The sequence below is a fragment of the Lepisma saccharinum genome, chromosome 24 (genome assembly GCF_977018435.1).
Source record: "Lepisma saccharinum chromosome 24, izLepSacc3.1, whole genome shotgun sequence".
In the NCBI taxonomy this organism is placed as follows: Eukaryota; Metazoa; Arthropoda; class Insecta; order Zygentoma; family Lepismatidae; genus Lepisma; species Lepisma saccharinum.
In genome coordinates this window covers 43,373,821-43,389,796 of record NC_139252.1, presented here as the reverse complement: position 1 = coordinate 43,389,796, position 15,976 = coordinate 43,373,821, and the positions used below count along the sequence as shown (strand labels likewise).

The window sequence follows — 15,976 nt, the reverse complement described above, 5'->3', positions numbered from 1 at the left end:
TGAAAGCAGTATACTTTCTTGCTTTGGGGTGTAAGGGGACCTGCCAGAAAGCATTAACCAAATCTAGGGAGGACAAACATTGACATCCATGGAAACTCATTAAGAGTTCATTTATGTTCATAGGATGTAATTGCTCAAGCTTGACATGTTTGTTGATATTTCTTTGATCTAAGCAGAGACGAATGCCTCCTCCGGGCTTGACTACAACTAGGAGAGGACATAAGTACTCTGATTCAGAATATTCAATAATGCCTAAGTTGAACATTTGTTCTATTTGCCTGCCAACTTCATCCCTATATGCTAATGGTATTGGATAGTTTTTGTTAACTATTGGTGTGGAAGTATCCAGTTCTATTGTGTGTGTATACTTGTTACAAAGACCTGGTAATTCAGAAAACAATGTTTTATATTGTTTTAACAACTGAAATAAAGCAATCCTTTGTGACTCATTTAAATGTTCACACTCTTTAACCCTTCTCCACAAGTCTTCATCAGAAGGATGAGAGGATGACCGTGGGGATATGTTAGATACAGAAGGTCTGAAATCTAACTCTTCTTCCGGACAACTTTCATTTGAAACAGCGATAAATTTGGAGAATTTGCTTCCTTCGCTCGATTCCAAGAGTAAGCCTCGCTGGACAAAGTCTAAAGTACTATCAATATTGTATAGGACATCTAAACCGAGAATAATGTCTACTTTTAAATGTCTGACTACCAGGAATTTAATGTAAAAGGAAAGTCCACAAATTTCAACGTTCAAATGAGTGGAACCTATTAGTTTGTCTTTCCTTTTCCCTGTATAGTCAACTAATTTAATTCCCGTAACTGGCAATAGCCGTGGTTTAGAAGCCTGAGTACAAATAGACTTCCACAGGGTTTCCGAGAGAACACTGACCTCAGCACCACTATCGAGTAAAGAAGTATATTCCTTATTGTTTATTCTTACTTTTATGTGAGCAGAAGGTTTACGCTTGCTATTAGTATTTATGGGTTGCTTACAATTTTTGATTTCTGCACTGCAATCTATTTCATCACATTCACTTAAGTTTATAAAATGAATAGCAGGATTTATCGCATCACTCACATCACCTGCTTTTTGACATGAGCTCGTAACTAGTTTAACGAGTTAAACTGGTGTATGTCTGCCTGGACTGTGATTTCATTTTGATTGACATCATTGAACAGACCTTTTTGTTTCAAGAAATCAAAAACTACATTCATCCCAGACTTTGACCAATGAATTAAATCAATTCGGCCATTCCTTGGATTTCCCAAGTGTTTTTCAAATAGATCCAATTTTATACTGGAATCTGCATTCAAAAACAGATGACTAATATTCACTACAATGAGATTCTCATCATTCCCCAACTCCATTAGAAAATTATTCCACTGACTCCACTTACTCCACAAATCAGGATTGTCAGCAGTTAACAACTTTGGGATTGGTGGTAACGTGAGTAATATTAACTGATTCGTTAAAGGTAATAACTTGTGTATTAAACTTTTGAGGTCACTTTTCATTTTGTGTAGCTCTGTATATCTCAAAAAATCATTGGTGCCAATAAGCAACATCACTTTATTACCAACTTTGGTATCTGGACAGATCTTTTGAGATAGGTTGGAAATAGTTTGGCCGCTAGTACATAACCCTATGTTCCGTTTACCTAGTGAATCATATGAAACAGTGTAGTTTGCCAAGGTTTCTGCTACGCGGATCATCATGGAATCACCTAGCAAATGGACATTATTGTACAAGGGTTGAATGACCTGTGCTTCGGTATTTGTTTTGACTGAATTATAAAATTTTTTGTGTGTATGATTTAGATAACTAGAGTTAGGTTGTTGCAAAGGAGGATTAGCAGGTACACTCATGACACCTCCCTCTCGACATGAGCGACTTACTCGTTTCCCGAAAAAGCAGACTTATTAGCATTGGCGATTACATTTCTTTTTGAGTTACGCTGTGTGCTGGAATGATCAACAACCTCACACTTGAGTTTGTCACCTCTGTCTTTAGACTGATCAGTACATTTAGTTTGAATAACTGCTACGTTTCTATTACTATCAAAGTTTTTAGTTCTACTGTTAAATACTGCCTGTGGCCTTTCACGTAATGAAGTTTTGCTAAGGGCTTCGGAATTTTCTATTACCGTGATGGCTTCACTCAGCTCTGTAACAGGTTTCATTATGAAAATTTCCTTAATTTTGAAAGGCATCAAAGTAGCAATTTGAGCTAGCCTTTGTGCTTCGTCAGTGTTAGGTTGAACAATCTGCAAAATTTTCCATTGGTCCATGAAAAATGTTAGCAGTGACCCATGAACAGACTTTTGATACTGGGAATTCAAGATTTTGGTGAGCATCGTTGTTTTCCAATTAGAATTTTGATAATGATTCAGAAACTGAATTTTGAAAGATTGGTAATCTGAAAATTTTTGCTTTGAGATCTTGTACCATTGCTTAGCATCTTTTGTTAGCAGCGTTGGTACATAAGTCATAAAATCTGTTTCTGCTATTTGAAATAACTCGAAATTCTCTTCGACATCATCTAAGAATTCAGATGGGATTAGTTCACTAGAAACTCCAGAGAATTTCGGAAACCTATTTAATTGATCTGACTTCAAGAAATTTCTTTTAGTAACATGTGAGGAAACTTGATTTTCTTTACACCTAGAAACACTCTTACTTGTTCCATTAGGGAAAAGTGTTGTTACACTATCATTATTATTCACATTTACTAAGGGAGACTTTTTCCTAGACCTATTCTTTTTTCTACTCTTAAGCCCAGATGAATGACAGCTAATTGTGCTGGGTGAAATATCTGAGTCACTTTCCCGAAACCTGTGTAGCATGGTAGTAGTTGAATTCTGTAGAACTTTAACTTGTTGAGCTACACCTGACAAAACGGGCAACACTGTATTGTTCACAATACCCACTAAATGTTCTACCTCATGGGAAACATTACCATTTTGTAATTCACTAGTTTCGATGGGAATATTTTCACTTGTGTGGGATTTACCAGCAATAAAATTAAACCATTCTTCAGCTTCTGATGGCTCTTCAGTAGATTCCTGGTGATCTACAGGTGAAAATGCAGGCTTCTTTTTGACAGACTCTGGTACTTGTACTTGACGATGACACCATACAGTCTTGGCTTGATTGTTTTCTATTCTTTCTTCCAGTTCAAAAAGTTTGTTTTTCACAACCACCAGTTCCTGACGCAATTCATCCTTTTCTTCTATCAATTTTCTCACTTCCATGTCAACTTTATGGGTTTCACTCCTAACCTTCTCATTCCTAGAAATGCATTCTTGCCTGTATAGGGACACATCTTTCTGCATGACATTCAGTCGGATGTTCAGATCAGCTCTTATATTTTTTTCTAGATTCTTTAGATCACTCTTAAATTCTGCTTTCACTTGTCCTAACTCCTGTTTAAGTTCCTCTTGTGACTTCGAGATAGCTCGCAATTCAGCCAATATTTGCTCCATATTTCTTATTTTTCACGTAAAACCACTTAAATTCACTTTGCACCAAACAAGAACTAGTTGAACACTATCACAATCGTGGAATCACATATTTCGTTTTTGCAAACTAGTTGCGATGATAATGTAAAATATTTCACATTATAATCTTTAGACGAATAATCTTTGAGACAGCGTACTGAGTCTCATAAAATCTTTTAATGACCGCCTACCTATTCTCGTAGCACTTCTCGCAACTTGAGAATCGCAGGGGACCAACTTCCTTACTTGGATTTTTACCTTTCAGGCTTAAACCACATACGCTAACTCTTGAAAAATGTCAAAAACAAGTCTGGTGTTAGTAAATTCAGATTTTTATTAATTTTTACATGCAAACATGCTTGAAATTTGTTAGAAAACAATCCGATTAACATGCATCGCATAAACTTACAACCCCGGCTTCCATTCAACCAAGCCACAGAATATCTCCACCCTCCTATTCCTCTATTTTATACAATGCGATTGCCAATATGACTTTTCTTTGCAGCGCTGTCCAAGTTATAATTTGTACAGCGTGATTGCCATTGTAGTTTTTTACACATTGCTGGCAAAGTTGTAATTTGTACAGCGTGATTATTTTTATATACAACATTTTCAACTAGAGAACTTATGATCTGTCATATATAGGATTTTATGTAGCTGCTCAAGAAGAGTGAAACTCATATATTCTTCTGTCCAATTTTTTAACAAAACATGAAAGAAAAGAAAAACTCAATATGCTGACCAAGGCAGAAAAAAATATTTTATTTTAAAACAAACTAAACGTAGCGTTTCCACCTTTTTAGCAAGGTCTTCATCAGACTCTGTACCCAGTGTAGAGAGGCTAAAAGACAGGTTGAAACAACATAAGAATGATGTACGACTTAAAACAGAGAAAAATGCGATATTTAAACACATGAGAGAAACAGGACATGACATAGAGTGGGATGAGGCTAAGCAGATAGGAAGGGAGAAGAGAGTACTAATAAGAAAATAGAAGGAGGCCAAGGAAATAGAGAAGAAATGGAATGAACTGGAATGGGGGACTGAAGATAAACAAAGAATGGAAGAAGGTGTTAGAAAGAGTGGAAAGGACAAGAGCGAGAGAAGAAGGAAGAGGAATGAAGTGAGATAAAAAGTCCAACCACTTTCCAGATGAAAGGAAATGTTTATCAAAATTGGATGTCAGGTGAAAGTACAGTTAACAAGGGAAAGCCACATGGTGGAATGTTCTAGAGAGAAAACAACTTTGTAATAAACTTGTGTCTGGAGGGGAGTGATTTCTGTGTGTATATATATCTTCCTGTTTTGTACTTTGTACTGGGTACAGAGTCTGATGAAGACCTTGCTATAAGGTTGAAACGTTACGTTTAGTTTATGTTTTAAAAATAAAATAATTTTTTCTGCCTTCGTCAGCATATTGAGTTTTTCATATCATGGAAGCAAGGCTTAATGGTGTTATAAATGAAAGAAAAGGAAGGGAAAAGGTACTGAAGCATCAAAGAGGGGGTAAAAAAGGGGATAAATGTGCTAATCTCACAAAAAGGTGCAACAAAGTGTGTTCACTTTACTTGATATCTTGTCCTAAAATACATATCTCAAACGATCAGTATGAAAACAGCTATATTTTTGGAAAGATGCTGAACCTTAAAATGCATTCCCTAGTTATAACCATGTGCTCATTTATGGTGAGGTTGTAATGGTTGCTCCACTTTGTAGTGGATTATGGCAAGAAAAGATTACAGAAGGAATTTAAAGCATTGACATGAATTAAAATGCAAAGAGGTGACAGAGTGAGAATCGACACAGGCCCTCCCAATCTGTAAAAAAACATTCAATGCACATGTGTGAAATAACAGACCAAGGTGTGAAGCTTATTGGCACTTCATTCTGAAAGCTCCCTAATAATATTTACTTTGAAGAACTTGGCTTTGCTCTTTTGAAGAACAGGCTAACAGCTCCTTTCTGTAGAAATGTTGTTGATTTGTTATCTTAAGTTCACTTTATGCACAGGAAGGCTAATCAGGACTGGACCTACAGTTTAAAGTGGGATCCGAAACACTGTGCCATGTGCCTCTACCGGGAATCGAACCCGGGACCTCTTGATTACAAGGCGACGACGTTACCACTACATTTCCACATCTGCACTAGTTTTAGTAAGACTAAACGAACAATTTCTGTAGTTACCTGTGAAGAAACTGAGACGCTCATGGCTGGAGGCACGTATGCAATAGATTCTGCATCGGTGTCACTTGTGGGACTGACCACTGGTATTTGCTCATTCATTTTTACCTGGAATACAAACACAGAAGTAAATTTACAAACTGCTGTTCTGATATGCAACTAGAAAATCAGAATAATGGAAGACAGAAGTACACGTCTTCTAATATAAAAGTATAATATAAGGAAAAGTCCAAAGGGAAAATATTTTAAGGGATGGAACAGATTACTGATAAGTTTACCAATCTAATAAATCACTAAAAGCATTGTGAAGAATTAAACTTTTTGCTATGGGGGAGATCTTAGTGGCATATTTGCGATTTCATTTCAGGTGGTACCTTTTTTGGGGTATTTGTAAATGTTACCAGTTAGTAAATTAAAATATTGGCTTGCAGTTCTAAGTACCTTAGAACGGTGTTTCTAATCTAGGACATTAAATCTTATGATAACATTTACACGTAATTTAGAAACACTTATACTGTATTTACATTCAAGAAAACCCAAGCTCATACACGAAAAGGGCTATCTAACCAGTAACAGAAAACTTGACCAAATTTCTAATGCCCGTTATAATGACTGCATGCAGTGAGAAATGTGATCTATCTCCAATAAAGAAAGCTGACTAAATCAACTCTACTTGGCATGACAGCAGGTTTTCTGTTCATTTAACCATGGGCAGAGCAATGACACCAGTCTGGGAGCTTTCTGTAAAACATCCGACGTGAGGTAGAATGAAATTGTTTTAAAGGTTAAATAAGTGCTTTCCCAAATCATTTTTTCAGGAATACTTGTACCATAGTTAACAAATGGTATACGAAATGCTTTAATTCCATTTTGTTTGAGGGTGATAAAAACATCACTGGCAAGATTAAGAAGTTTTCCCTCTGCTGGGGATAAAAATTTGTGTGTGTGTGTGGGGAATCACCAGCATCACCTCCTTAATTCGTACACTGAATAAAAGGCCTATATAAAAAAGAGGTTGATGAACCATTCATACACACATAACATTTCAAACTGTGTATCAGTTGGGTAAATACTGATAATTGGTATTGGTATAAATGGTTTACTAGTATGAACAATAATTTTGATTTGTTTTACCCATCCCTACTGAGTAACGAAAGTGTATTTTGTAATTAAGCCATGCTATTTGTATTCTGCATATTTTAAATAACTTTTCTACCTCCATACGTTAATGCTCTTGACACTATCATTTTGAAAGTGTTCTACCTGCTTAAAACACAAACAAAAATTGAAAGGGTTAATTCTCACCTCTGCATTTAGTTCCCAGTGAGTGTGAAACAGTCGGCCATCCTTCACGACCTCGATCGGCTCTATAAGAGGCTCCCATAATGCCAAACGGTCATTGTAGTAAGACATTTGGAGGGAGAGAGTTGATTCCACAAACATCTGCAATACAGAGAAGAAACCCAACTTCATTCAATACATGATACTAATATGTGAGAAACAGTTACAATATCTCTTATTGACAAGTAATCAAAGTAAGGATTGCATGACATTTGGAACACAATTGTGTTAGAGTGAATTTTAAATTATGCTCTTCAAGATCTTTGAGATTTTATTGAAACATGCAGGACAAGCACTGTACTCACTTGAGATGACCAATCCCGAACAGAGCCCTGAAGACTGGATTCCAAAATAATCATTGGCAGAGTTTTGTTCCCAACACCTGCTTCCAGGGTGACCTTTATGACTGGCAATGATAGGATGAGAACCTCCCCTACCACGACTGCCTGTTGGGGTGCAGCAGTTGTGATGGCTGACAAGGCATCAACGCCCATCTCTGTACAGTAAAAATATTTACACACTCAGTCAATTATGTAAATGACATGTTTTATGCTGTACATATTATTATTTTTAACCATAAATGTCAAACTATTTTCCTCCCATATAAGCCCAGGGACTACCACAAGGCAAGTGATGCATGGTCAGTATTTCAATTACTACTCAATGACAAAGCATGCCTAAAATGTGTGTAGAGTAAAATCAAGGTTGCCTCTCATTTTGCTAAAACAAATTCCCTGTAAATTTCTTCAATTTTTATTTACATTACATTTTTTCACCATAAATATGAAAACAATTGCTCTAGTGGCAAGAAATGCCTTACTTTAAAGTATTTTTTTTTACTTCAAACACCTGTTACATAAATTAGGGTTCACAAATATGCAAAAATTAAAAAAAATGACTTTCAATGCAACACCCATATTTAATAGTTCATTACTCCTCCAGAGATTTTAGTGATATTATGGAATTCCTGAACACTTTGCTACAAGTCAAATTTTCCTGACTTTTCCAGGATTTCCAGGTCACTAGATTACACGGTACCAATTATCCTACGATGAAAAACATGGTTTGGTACCGAAATCTAGTTTCCTAATTCCCATGCTGTTTCTGAAGGCAAGTGTATATCGTATCACGCCGCAGGCATGAGTCGAACCCAGGATCACGAGTGTCATAAATTAATAAGCTAATCACGTCATAAAAAGGGGTCCCGGTGAAGAAGCTGGAAAGAGCTTCCTTCAAACACATAACATCGGCAACCTTCAGCAGATCTTGAAAAATCCACTGATGCGAATTCTACCGAACCTCGCAGGGGAAATAAGCAAACACAGCTTTACGCTGAAAATGCCGTTATCGAGAGATGCACCCGAGGCAACGGATTTAGCGATCAAAAGTTCAAATTCCGAATAAATAGTCTGCATGGGAAAAGCTCGTTCTTAGTTGCCTTTTCGATTTTCAGCAAATACAGTAATTGCTAGTGAGCTCCAGAGTCGCGCTGAATTGCTATCTATTTTACATCGAATTAAGTCTTAGTAACTGAGCTCCTAAATAGTAGAAGGAAAGGAGAGAAATACAAGCAAAAGTGATCGTTTAGAAATCGGGATTACGTTAGGGCAGTTTTGGGAGAAACCAAGTTACTCTCCCTAGTAGCAATTTATTACAGATTAGGACCCTGTCGAAGTCAGGACCACCAAGGACAAGATCTTCCAACAGGGCTACAGGTAACAAACATCTCCTATGTCTTTCCTCACTCCACCTGTTCAGTCAAATGAAGTGTTTTAAGTAAATGTGCGTGTTCTTATTTCATGGGGCAAGTCCCCTTGTTTGTTTGAGTGTCAACATTGCTCTTCAGAGCTATACCCACCTACTTACAATATGCCTCTCGCTGCCTATAAACTTCGAATACCAGGCTTTCACATAGCAATGACTTTTACCGACCCTTCCCCAATAACTATCGCGGCCAGTCATCAAGGGGCTTTTATAATAACAACAGCTTCTTTTCTTGCCGCGGCCAAGGCCAATACAGCCCACGGTATAATAATTTCAACAGGCCTGCCCGAAATGACTGTAGCCAGCAGTGGCGGTGAAGTAACTCATATTCTCACCCAGCCCGATTTCAAACCACACCGGCATGATGCGGCTGGGGTGAACCCGGCAAACCCCAAGATGAGTTCAGGTGCACACGATGTTCCTACCCTTATCACTCCGCTAATGTATGCCAGGCTAGGGACAGTGATTTCAACGGCCAGTAGCTACTTGGAGCACAGACTTCCAGGTAGGCCCAATTGTTAAATGTCTCTCCATAAAGACCTACCCTAACACGGAGTTGATTTATATTAACGTCTTACAAGAGGGAAAGGTTTATAAATTTCTTCTGGATTCAGGTTCAATGATTTCGGTCATTGGCTACAAGGACATTCCTCCCAGTGCAAAACGTTTTAAGATTAATACTCTCATACAGGGTGTGTCAAACACTCCCTTTGCTGTTAAGGAGATCGATCTTTTAACATTTTCAATTAATGGGTTTTCAGTTCATCATCACTTTCGAGTTGCTCCAAATTTTGACCAAGTAGCTATTCTGGGAAACGACTTTTTAACCAATCAGCGGGCTACCTTGGACTTTCATACTAATTGTCTCCCCCTATATCGCTTTGGATCTCCTCTGAAATCTAATCTTAGAGCCACTACCCACAGAGCTTTTGACGTTTCAGTAGAACTGGTACGTATGATAACTGGACGATATGAGAAAGTGAAAGCACTGAGAAACATGTGCCTATTCATCCAGTGCATCTAATTTATGCACAGATACAATAATTACAATTTAAGTGGATTCTGAATCACTGGCATATGATCTCTATGGGAACCTAACACTAGAAACATTGATTAAACTCATTAAAATTCACGTAGGGGTAGCTCTAACCTCCAATAAGTCTCTGCAGATGTATTTGGGCAGGGGTTACTTTACCAAGTTTGCCTGAACTTTTCTAAGCAGTGCAGAGAAATATCTTTGAATTAGCAATGATAATGAACATCACAGTTACTTCAAAATAAAAGCTTCAAAGAGTTATTTTTTGGAAACCCAACGTGATATCTATGTGGTAACTATGATATTAGTAGTGAGTCCTTGCTCTCATCACTATATACATCTGACTTTGTAGATTAGTGTTCTGCAAACTCAGATCGCTCCTGATTGGTTGTTTCATACTGAAAACCTGAGATGACCAATACCAAAATTGAAAGAGTTATCATTATTGATTTACGTACTTCACTGTGGTAGAACTCACAAGGAATTTCAACATTTCAGTCAAATCAACATACAATGCAAGAACATTACCACTATGCCCCACTAATTATTATGTTCCGAAAGAGACCAGGAAAAGCTAAAAAATCCTGGAATCAAATTTCAGCACTAATTAAGTCATACCTGTCTTCAGAAACCAGTGATCCGACTCGTTAAGCTTCTTCACTGCCCACAGGTTCTTCCAATCAATATCCTCCTTCCCTTCGCTGGCTGTGACCACGGGTGTTGCTGCCATTGCACTGGAAACCTTTGTCAGCAGCCCGATGGTGCCTGGAAAAAAAATGAAGAGAGTTCAGTTCCACATTTAACTACATTTAGAGCATTAATATGAACACACTAGGAGGCCGGCTACTCTGAGACCAATGTAAAATTTAAGTATAAATTCAGATTTGCAAGGAAACACTTCTGAAATTTCAAGGCCTAATATATGGATGACCTACAAAAAACTTTTCGTATTGGATATTGTTTGGTACATAAATATCAACACCATATATATTTTTTAGCTCATTCCAGGTTTTCTAGAAATTCTAATGCAAGGCCGTCATGTTTCTTTACAGTATATAATTTAAGGTGGAGGAAATAATAGTAATATAATTATATAGATAAACTTAGAATAGAAATGTTCTCAAATTTAGAAGAGAATTCCAATTTCAGAATTATATTATTTTGCACCATTAATTGCAACTACTACATGATAAAGAAAAATTGGCACCCTAAAGTTTGAAAAGTAAGCAGCATTTATTTTTAAAGCAAAGTTGACAAAATAAAGATAGCAGGGAATTACCCTCCCCTTCCACCATAAGAGCTAATAAATATTAGAGTCAAATCTCCTTTTTAGCCTATGTTTGCTATACTCATGAGGTATGATTACTATAGATGCTGGAAATTTTCATGTTTATGAAGAAAATTCATGTTGAATTCTTGAAATTCGAGAAATTCTTAGTTAGCACACAGTCTTGGCCACGCGTGTGAAGACAACACTGATAATCTTATCAATACTGCACAAATATGTGCACAATTTCTGTTATTCCTTACACTGTTTAATGTGTAACTTCTTTCAGTTAACGTATAGTTATTAGAACATAACTACATTCACTGTCAAGTACGAAAGCAGCTGAATCTTCAGCCGTATGATTGGAGAACAGATGCATCCTCGGGTTACTACAGGTTGCTAAATTCTGCTTCCACTTGGAGATGAAGCAATGCAGTTTAACCGCTATTTGCTTCTTTATCACACACTTTCACAGGCATCTTTCTGCTAACAGCCTTCCTGGTTAATGTGAACATTAGGGATGGACCAGCATGAAATTTTAACCAACAACAATAAGGTGCAGTTAACTGGTATCCTACCAATCCCATCCAAAATGGCAAATATTCCATGAAGAACCTGGATGGTTCATTTCGAATTTTTGTCCCAGACAAACAATTTAACCAAATCACTCTGCTTATCTAACACACTTACTTGGAGAGACTGACAGTTTAAATTCTGAAGCAAAAACTTCCATGTGCATCCCTTTGCCCTGCGGTGTCGATCCAGCAATGCTAATTGTACACTTGGCAAGCACCTGAAAGGAGAAAAAAACACAAAATCAAATACCACTTACTGGCATGTATCTTAAAAAAATGCACACAAGTGAAAAAAAGGAATTTCCTATGAAACACTGGAAATGTCTCAGGCTGCTGAGTTCTTTATTTCAACCTGTTCCTAGTAGATCTGAATTCTTTGAAGCTATAAGAATGGATCTTGAATTTAAAAAAAAAAAACAATGCGAAGATTTTAAATTTGCAGATGGAACTCTCATGTGTAATTCATGTTCACTACAAAAAAGTGAGAAAGAGTGAGTTAGGGAAGGATGGAGGGAGGGGAAAAAGATGAAAAGTGAAAGAAAGAGGGAAACAAAAAGAGGGAAAGAGAGAAAGCAATATGAAATAGGCTAATTGCAATTAGAGTTTAAAGAGGGGTTCAAATCTCAAGGCAATGTGTCTCCACTTGATTACAAAGTAAAAAGAGAAATAAAAGACATGAGGAAGAGAGAAACAGGGAGGGCCATGAAGAAAAAAAAGGAAACAAAGGAAAAAGTGAAGAGAAAAACACAATGAGAAAAAAAAATACATTACCAATGTCTGAATGCAAAAGTATTTCCCATTTTTTAATAATTAAAGACAATAATACACATTGAAAGGTTTGCATATGATGAACAAACTTGCCAAAGATTTGCCAACACCCTCGTTGGTCCCAACACAATGAATGAATGTAAGATTTACCTGTGCCATTGTCTCTTTCCTCCGTGCGGGGTTGTAGCAACAGCTGTAAATCTCCAAGTCCTTTATAGAGCCATTCATCACCTGTTGGTCATGGGTCATGCGTAACTTGAAGTGAATCTCGTTCTAAAATAGAAAAAAGTACATAAAGTAATTCACTCTAATAAACTTACATTTAATTTTTCTGCAGTTTTTGTTCGCTACCAGACAAGTGGCGAAAATGATTGCGAACAAAAACAACATGAAAAAATGAACTGCAAGTTGCTAAATGAATATATTTAGATACAATATATACAAAGTAATTTTTCAGAGTAAAATTTGGCCGTTTTCAAAGCTCTCTCTCTTTCTCTTGTGTAATAAACTGACGTAATAACTTGCCACATGACAAATCTTTCACACACAAACTTTTCAAAACACCTCTGCCAAACCTGCAACTTGATTCCGAACCTTGCAAGCCCAGACTGAGTCAAGAATTCAATTCACACAGTAATCAAGGTTGCCACTATACAATATAAATATATTTTAAAATGAATGATAATCATTGTTATCATGCAACTGCTGTTTGACTGAAAGGTTGGCAACTTAAAAGTTATGAGTGTGAGTATCCAGGGCACGAGTGTTTCATTGCATTATTTCTTTCATGTACGAGTGATGATTGCATGAAACTGATGGTTACACCCATTCCTACACCAGCACTCGAAACTGGTAACTTCCATGGTGATATCAAAAGCACAATGTTGGAGATGCAGCTTTGTGGAAAGCACAAAAACTAACTAAACTAAATTTCCATCCTAATGGGCACATTCCTTATCTTCACCTTCTATCACTTATGTAAAAGACATGGAATATAAAATGTATTCCTTCTGAAAAGTCTATTTCTTACCACAGATTTCTCTTCAGAATTCATCAACGTTCCATGGTTTTTCATAACTCATAGGATACTTTATTCAGTCCTGACAAATAAACGTCAGATTTCATGTTTGAAAGTTCACATCATGTTTCACATTTCTTGTATGAAAATGCAGGTCATGTCTTACATAATCATCTACAATGAACATTACAGTGTTCAAACTCGTGGATTACTAAAATTAACAAAAAAAAAAAAATAGCAATTTATCGCACCCAAATTCCTGTCAAAGCATTGCCAATCAACTCATTACTCACATTCAAAATTAAGGCATTTGTGTTGATGTCCTCCATGCTCTCGACTAGGATGATGTCCGGCTTTTCCACCCTGACGTTCACTGTCATCATGAAGGGCTGCGTTGCCTCTGGAGGGGGAGGGGGCGGCTGTGGAGCCAATGCCTTGGCCTCCTGTTGCTTTGCAATGGCTGTTTTTATTTCAGTCGTGTTCTGCGGCGACATAGCACTTGTTACATACTCTGCCAAGAACATCATATAATCCATACAAAGGATCAGATTGAAACCGAACACTCGAACATCGACTGTAAAGAGAAAGAAGTATGAGAAAACTTGCAACAAATTCCCCAAGTTTAACCAACGTGGAGTATATTTGAGGGGTTCGGAGCACAAGTGTCCATTCAAGACAGTTTTGAGAAAAAGGCACATTTAGATAATGTAGTACAATGTTTAACTGTTGGAGCACAAACATAGAGGTGCCTCTATGAGCAAGAATTTGAAACTTACGAGATACTTACTTCTAGCAGTGAAATGTTAATACTTCACAGTTCTAAGTTACACATGTAACCCCACTTCCATGAAAATGAAGTTATGCTACTTGTGCTCTGAACCCCTCATTTATAACTAGGTGTGGGCCAATACCAATTTGAACTGATGCAAATACTCTTAAAGATTCCCACCAATCTGGTGCTTGAAAATTGTAACAATTACAAATTGTTCAAAAGTATTGGCTGATATTGGTGAATAAATTCCAACCAATACTTACTGATATATTGGCATCGGTGTCGACTCAGCCTTATTTATAATTATTCAGTTAAGAAGTCACATAAAAAATCCATACGATGTTTAATGTCATCAAATCCATGAAAGGGTATGGTCCAAAAGATACTAACCTAAATATGTTCCACTGGTAAGAAGAAAACATAACTAAGGCAAATATCTTAACAGCTCAACTAAAATGACCATATCCAAAAGTACTGCAGGGCGTTTATTAGCAAAACAGTTACATTTGCCTACACATATTAGATTGATAGATTGAGCTATGCGACACATTGAACATTGCCAGATATAACTTTGTATAACCAGTTTGGCTGGAAAACTTTGGGCCCAATCTTGTACCATATGAATCACCGCAGAATATAAAACTCCTGTACGTTCGTATAGATGACATTCCATGTTTCAACACTGCAAATTTGCATTTGGATGTCCCAGACACTGTAACCATTGTTATGAAGGCAGTGGTTCATTTGCAATTAAACGAAAAATCCAATTATTTCAAATTGCAAATTGCCCTCATGATGCTGGGTCAATGCCAAAATTTTGGGGGCTTTCTCCCGTGAATCGAACCTGGGACCACTCACACCAAAGGCAAGAGTGTTAACCATTTTTCTATGTGGCAGACCAGGCTATTAAGAAATGAGTGCAATATAAAGAAAAAATTTATTTTTATTAGTTTTAAAATGTTAGCATTGAAGTTAAAATTATGAAACAACATGTTAGGTAGTGAAGAAAAACTACAGACTGTATCACAATTTTAAAAATAATTATTACTAATAATAACCATAATTAATAATAACAACAAGATATCTGTTTAGTCACAGTTCTGTGACTAAACAGATACTGTAGTTCTAATGAAAGAAAAAGAGCATCAAAATATAATCGATCAGTACTCACTGAATGTGTCGTCATTCTTTTGCTGATATGTGATGTCAATCATGCTTCGAGACACTGAATCTGTTGTCGAGAAAGGAGTGGCATCCTTCCCCACAGTTTCCTTCCTTTCCATCAGCCGCGTTATGCCAGATGGAGATCTAATCTTTCTGGTGTCGTCCAGCAAACAATCCACAAGGAGGATGGAGGTGACCATCGAGTTGTCCGAGAGCATTTTTCCTTTCAGGGCCAGGATGTAGAGACTGAAGCGAGCCAAGCCGTCATCAGCTGTTCTCTTTGGGGAGTCGCTTTCATGCTGCAATGAGTACCATTTGACAATATAAAAATAATGTTTTATGGATGGGACACTGTGGGTCATTCCACGCCAAATCAACAAAAAAAAAAGTGTCATTTCTGACCCGACCATCTCAGATTTTTCTGAAACTCTACTATTTGGTAGTCTTCATGAAGATATAAAATCCTGAGAAATTGTAACTTCCTGTGTGGCGTAGTTATGGACTTTTGGGGGCTCGAAAATACAAAAAATTGTCGATTTTTAGTCTGCGCTCGAGACTTTCATGGATAATTGCTCTTACCCTAATTG

The 15,976-nt window shown here is 37.0% G+C and overlaps 1 protein-coding gene across 2 annotated transcripts in view; it reads right to left on the bottom strand.

Annotated features, from left to right (window-relative positions):
- Positions 1–15,976, bottom strand: part of Vps13 (vacuolar protein sorting 13C) — a 168,880-nt gene that overhangs the window by 86,049 nt on the left and 66,855 nt on the right. For both annotated transcript variants that reach the window (XM_083110859.1, XM_083110860.1), the window contains exons 23-30: positions 15,397–15,688; positions 13,747–14,027; positions 12,586–12,708; positions 11,783–11,885; positions 10,444–10,590; positions 7,331–7,521; positions 6,990–7,127; positions 5,688–5,792 (exon numbers count right to left, since the gene is read on the bottom strand). In XM_083110859.1, the coding sequence (XP_082966985.1) occupies positions 5,688–5,792; positions 6,990–7,127; positions 7,331–7,521; positions 10,444–10,590; positions 11,783–11,885; positions 12,586–12,708; positions 13,747–14,027; positions 15,397–15,688 (1,380 nt within the window). The remainder of the gene's footprint in view (positions 1–5,687; positions 5,793–6,989; positions 7,128–7,330; positions 7,522–10,443; positions 10,591–11,782; positions 11,886–12,585; positions 12,709–13,746; positions 14,028–15,396; positions 15,689–15,976) is intronic.